Source organism: Notothenia coriiceps, unplaced genomic scaffold, assembly GCF_000735185.1.
Source record: "Notothenia coriiceps isolate Sejong01 unplaced genomic scaffold, NC01 NC01_scaffold00037435, whole genome shotgun sequence".
Lineage (NCBI taxonomy): Eukaryota > Metazoa > Chordata > Actinopteri > Perciformes > Nototheniidae > Notothenia > Notothenia coriiceps.
In genome coordinates, this window is record NW_011370136.1 from 74,191 (window position 1) to 79,670 (window position 5,480).

The 5,480-nt window shown below is 39.3% G+C and overlaps 1 protein-coding gene across 1 annotated transcript in view; it reads left to right on the forward strand.

Annotated features, from left to right (window-relative positions):
* The first annotated feature begins 3,745 nt into the window (after positions 1-3,745).
* cacnb3b (calcium channel, voltage-dependent, beta 3b) overlaps positions 3,746-5,480 on the forward strand; it is a 23,547-nt gene continuing 21,812 nt past the window's right edge. The window contains exon 1 of the mRNA XM_010797018.1: positions 3,746-3,885. Coding sequence (XP_010795320.1) covers positions 3,844-3,885 — 42 coding nt within the window. The 5' untranslated portion in view covers positions 3,746-3,843. The remainder of the gene's footprint in view (positions 3,886-5,480) is intronic.

The window sequence follows — 5,480 nt, forward strand, 5'->3', positions numbered from 1 at the left end:
CACACTGCCTACACTCACACGAGCTGCATTCGTGAGCACATGAGTCCCCCTAGAGGTGGCACGAGGGCACTTCCTGTGCGTGGTGTGTGATTTACAACTGTATGTTGTCAACTTCTTCAATTTTTTTCAAAACGTTCACATCAGTACAGGTATTATACGACAAAAACACTTATTAGAAACGTTTGCATATCTATTTTAAAATGGCAGAAAACAATATGAAACAGCGCTGAGCCAACCAGGGTTATAGCACCACCCAGTGGAGAAAATGTATAATCAATGCCTTTATCCCCCAGAGCCAGCAGTCACACTGAAACTACTCCAGTGTTTACATTCATTAAAGGAGGCCATTTTAACATTATAGCAATAAAGATAGTAAACAAAGATTATTAGGTTGTATTGTCTGTACAACCAGCCAGTAAGCAGCCCGTCACATGATTACATGTAATCTGTAAAACCAGTAAGGCCACACTGGTGTTGACACAGAAGAACATGTTGACTTTTCACCCTTCAAAACAACTACACACCCTGGAAGATCGCACTGGGAACATTAAGCATTAGGTTACAGTAAGTAGTTACCTGGTAATCTCTACATACATACCATGTGATGAAGATTTTTCTTTATATACGTGGAATTTATTTTACCAAAGGGTACTATTTGTGATCTCTCTTTAAACTTGAAAAATATAACCTGTCCCTATAAGAGCCCCCTTCCTTAATCCCAACATTAAAGTTTCTCATCGTATAACATAGGCTTATCTATATAAAATAGGCCTACAGCTAATAGTAGAGTAGATTACAATGCTATAGTAGTAATTATTTTTGGCTTTAGTATAGAACTACTACACTATAGACTTTATAATTATAATTCTACTAATGATATTCCCATGAAACCCAGTTGAAAGAACAGAAGCATAGCTATGTGACTTTGAAAAAAATGTAAACTAGAAGAATCATCTCATGAAGCATAAACAGAAATACAATAAATGCTACATACTACTGTACATATTACAAGAATTATAAAGTGCAATGAGACAATAAATAGTCACATATAAAGAGTAAAAAAAAACAATAAAATATAAAAATTGCCTCAAATATATTGCGTTTGTGGCAGTTTTAGTATTTTATACTTATATTTATTATTTAGTATATTCAGTTATGTAGAAGTTAGATATAAGCTTTATAAAACAATTAATGAAAACAAGTTATTGTTGTTCATGTGAGAGATGTAAAAACAAACTCCAAATTGCACAGCTTTGCCTTTGTCCATTAACAAATAATAGTGTATTGTATTGTATGTATGTACTGTATTATCTCTTTCGTCATTTTGACCAGCAGTGGGCGCCATTGGTCAGCAACTGTTACTCTCTGCATTAAAGCCTTTAACAGTGGTTTCACAGTGGTGTCCCATCACTCAGAATTTTTTTTGCAGTGTTGCTTCACATTGATGTTTCACCTTCACTGTGCAGACAAATGCATGTGCTGTTGAACAGTAAAAGGTTATTTTTGCACGTATCAGCTGGATCAAGAAATGTGTTTTTTGATCCCAACACGTCTGGAAGTCAATCCTGGTCAAGTATGAAAAGTGAAACCTCATGTTCAGAGTTGGACTCGATAAGGCTGTTTGCAGGTGCATCTGCTGAACTATTTGTTACTCACATTCAATCTGGGTTTTACCAGGCCAGCAGCAGGATGTGTGACATCAGATGAGAACTTACTGATGTGATATTGAAACTTGAAACCAACATTTTACACGAAAAAGAAACTTTCAAATGAAAAAGACTACATCTCTTTTCAGTAGGTAAACTTGACTCAGAATATATTTGCATATTCACCATTTTTATGTCATTTAAAAAATGGAAAATATGTAGATGTCATTTCTCAGAAATGTTAAGCAGGTAGAAATGTATGGATTTGGATATGTCAAAGCGAAAGATAGTATGTGTATAGTCTGTGTCTTTTAACATTTCTAGGTTTTTTTTCCCTTCATTTTACTTGCACTGAATTTTGCCAGATTGGATCTATTGGAAGCTGCATAAATTCCAAGTCAGTGTGAAACTACTTCAACCACAAAATGTGCTTCAGTTTATGGGCTCTCTCTGTGGCTCTCTTGGTCTTGTGTGTGTGTGTGTGTGTGTGTGTGTGTGTGTGTGTGTGTGTGTGTGTGTGTGTGTGTGTGTGTGTGTGTGTGTGTGTGTGTGTGTGTGTGTGTGTGTGTGTGTGTGTGTGTGTGTGTGTGTGTGTGTGTGTGTGTGTGTGTGTGTGTGTGTGTGTGTGTGTGTGTGTGTGTGTGTGTGTGTGTGTGTGTGTGTGTGTGTGTGTGAGTACAAAGTGACTTTTTCCTGTGTTTTTGACATTGGCAGTATAATACCTGACTGGAGCGGTCGATGGGCGCTGTGTAAATGGAAAGCGTTTACGGGATGTGAGGTGGCCAAAGTGCTGGATCAGTGAAAACCGAGAAGACCCGCATCTCACCCCTGCCTCCTGAACATCTTCACCCAGCAAACACAAAACGTCTCCTTCGACTGAAAACAGCACCCCCATCCAGTGGTGGGAAGTTACTAAGCACATTTACTTACTGTATAGTACAATGTTGAGGGACTTATACTTCACTTGAGTATTACAATGTTTTGCTATGTTTCTTCCCCAGTACAATTCAGAGGTAAATAATGTAATTTGACTCCACTACATTTGTTTAGTACCTTTAGTTACTTTCCAGATTTTGAATAATTATGTGAAATCTAAACATCACTTAAATAGCTACCCATACAAAGGAATTAAAAGCATCACCTTTACCAGCTTTAAAGCTTCAAACACAAGTATATTTTGATGCTAATACTTTTGTACTTTTACTGAAATAACATTTTGAAAACATTACTTTTACTTATAACATATATTCCTACACTCGGGCACATACATTAATCTGTTTGCAACTTTTTTAAAACTATTCATATTCCAATTACTTGTAACCTATTCTTGCACTATTTCTATTCTATTTTATTTGTATTTACTTGCACTATTTTATCTGTTTTATTGTGTTGCACTGTTGGAGGAGCCTGTCACCTAATATTTGCATTGACATAACTACACCGTAGCTATGTACAAATGACAATAAAATCCTTGAATTTAATCTTGAATCTTATACTTACTAGTTACTTAGGTAAAATATCTGAGTACTTCTTCCATCTCTGCCCCCCCCATCAAACACACATTGGCTCATGTTGGAACCTCTCAGGCTCTGAAAATGTAAAAATCTACAAAACATCTTATTATCTTCTCTGTGTGCAATATAATTCTAGCAGGAGATATCAATTATGGGCCATCCCATTTGAAAATGTTTGTTAAGCAACAAATCCATGGCCACATGTGCATCAAAATTAATTAAATGTAGCCTATCATTTGAATCCCTACCGTTACTTTTTTCAAAATGGGAAAATGTTAGTGAGCGAGTTCGAGGGCTGATGCCAGACTCATTATAAAAATGGATTATTAGAAATCTGACTAAATTCCGCAGAAATTCTCGGGGACTTGGGTCTGTGAAAAGTGCAGGTCTTGCATAATTTATTAAGAAAGCTGTAATCGATCCATCCGTGTGTCCGTGCCTATGGCTTTAGGCTACTGTCATTGATTATGTCCTGAATCCAGAAACACGAGATTTTACAGCGCAGAAGCCGCCGGAGCTTCCCATCCAAACGAAGCAGCAGCCGAACAGTTTTCTCTGCTGTGTTGTGAAAATGTTTGAACGAGGCGCTGTGCTCTGCTCTTGTTGCTGCCTTTTTTTCTGTAAGAAACGTGGCTTTTTCACCCAAGTTGTGCTGATGTGACCGAGATCCCCGTTTACTGCGGATGTCCCTTACCAATTCTTCCAGCGTCTTCCTACTTAACGAGGTGGGTTGTTTTCAGTTTTCTCTTGTTTTGGGGTTCTGCTCGGTGGTGGTCGAGATAATTGAGGAATGAATGAGAAGAAGGGGATTGAAACCAACATGCACGCGTCGTGTAAATCTTCATTGTTGTACAAGACACAAACAAGAAGTGAAGGTAGGAGTAGATCCTTGTTAGTGTACTGATAATTAAATTAGACATGCTGACCTCACTGGGAATCTTTCACTTGGTAGAATAGGAGGCATGCGTTTGTACTGTCAGACTGCCAGAAGAGCTGCACTGGGATTGTAAATGTGCATGATAAACACTTGGAGTAAAATAAAAACAATAAGTGTTCAGCTGGAGCAACAGATGAAAACTAGAGAATGCAATTCCTGAAGAAATTGCTAGTGGGAATGCTTTATGCTGAAAAGCTGACGCTAAACTGCTATGCTGAAATGTAATGTGTAAAAAGAAAGCGAAGAATTTAGATTTAAATGATACATGAATACTGTGGGCTTGAATGTGTGATGAGAGAAGAAAAGAAAGTAAAAAGGCTTGGGAAAGCAGCAGAATATTTGAACTGCAAACTTTTGAACTAAGTTCAAAAGTTTGCAGTTCAAATATTCTGCTGCTTTCCCAAGCCTTTTTACTTTCTTTTCTTCTCTCATCACACATTCAAGCCCACAGTATTCATGTANTTAATATATTTCATTATTGCACACCGGCCGACGGCCCGACCCGCATCTTCTTTGTTTACCAGAACCGGAAACCCAGAAAAACAATACCACCCGTAATCAGCTCTTTTCTGCGGGTCACCCGGGTCTGGTACCCCGCCGACCCGATGCAGGACTCTGCATCAATATGCCCGTTTCCAGGCAAGCATCCCTCTGCCCTAAAAACACGATGTTGCCTGTAACTCCAGATGGATCACGGGGGGGGTGGGGTCCGGATTCGTCCCCCATAACTCGCTTGTATAATCACTGGTCCGATTGCCTTCAACAGGCGTTTCACGCCGGCAATCTGAGGTCTCGACAATAGGTTGTTGCCATGGAACACATCCTCGTCGCCACTAAAAAGCACATCTCGCTGTAGCTCACAATTGGACACGGTCCGGTCGTCCCACAATCTTCACCTGTATATCACCTCTCCATGCCTCAACAGCTCTACGTCAAATCTCACCATATGCCGTTTCCATGGAAATGCATCCCTCGCCATAAAACACGATGTTGTCGTAACGCCTATGAAAAGGGTCAAAACAGCACCAGACTTCAGATAATGGTTAACGGTCCAGCCCTCAACAGCTCTACGTCAATTATGGGGTGTCATCATATGCCGTTTCCATGGAAACGCATCCCTCGCCATAAAAGAGGATGTCGCTATAAGATGACAATGTTCAAAAAGTGCTCAAACTTCACATGTGTGCTAAAAATCCAGCCGTGAAGACATCTATTGGACAGTTTTGAGATTTCTTCAAATGTCGTTGCCATGGCAACACAATGCTCGCCATGAAACACGGTTTTCTCATAACTTCAGTGAAACTGCTCCAAACGCCCCAAAACTTCACAGGTTTGGTAACGATGCAGCCATCAACGCGTATTATGGGGTGTCATCAAATGTCG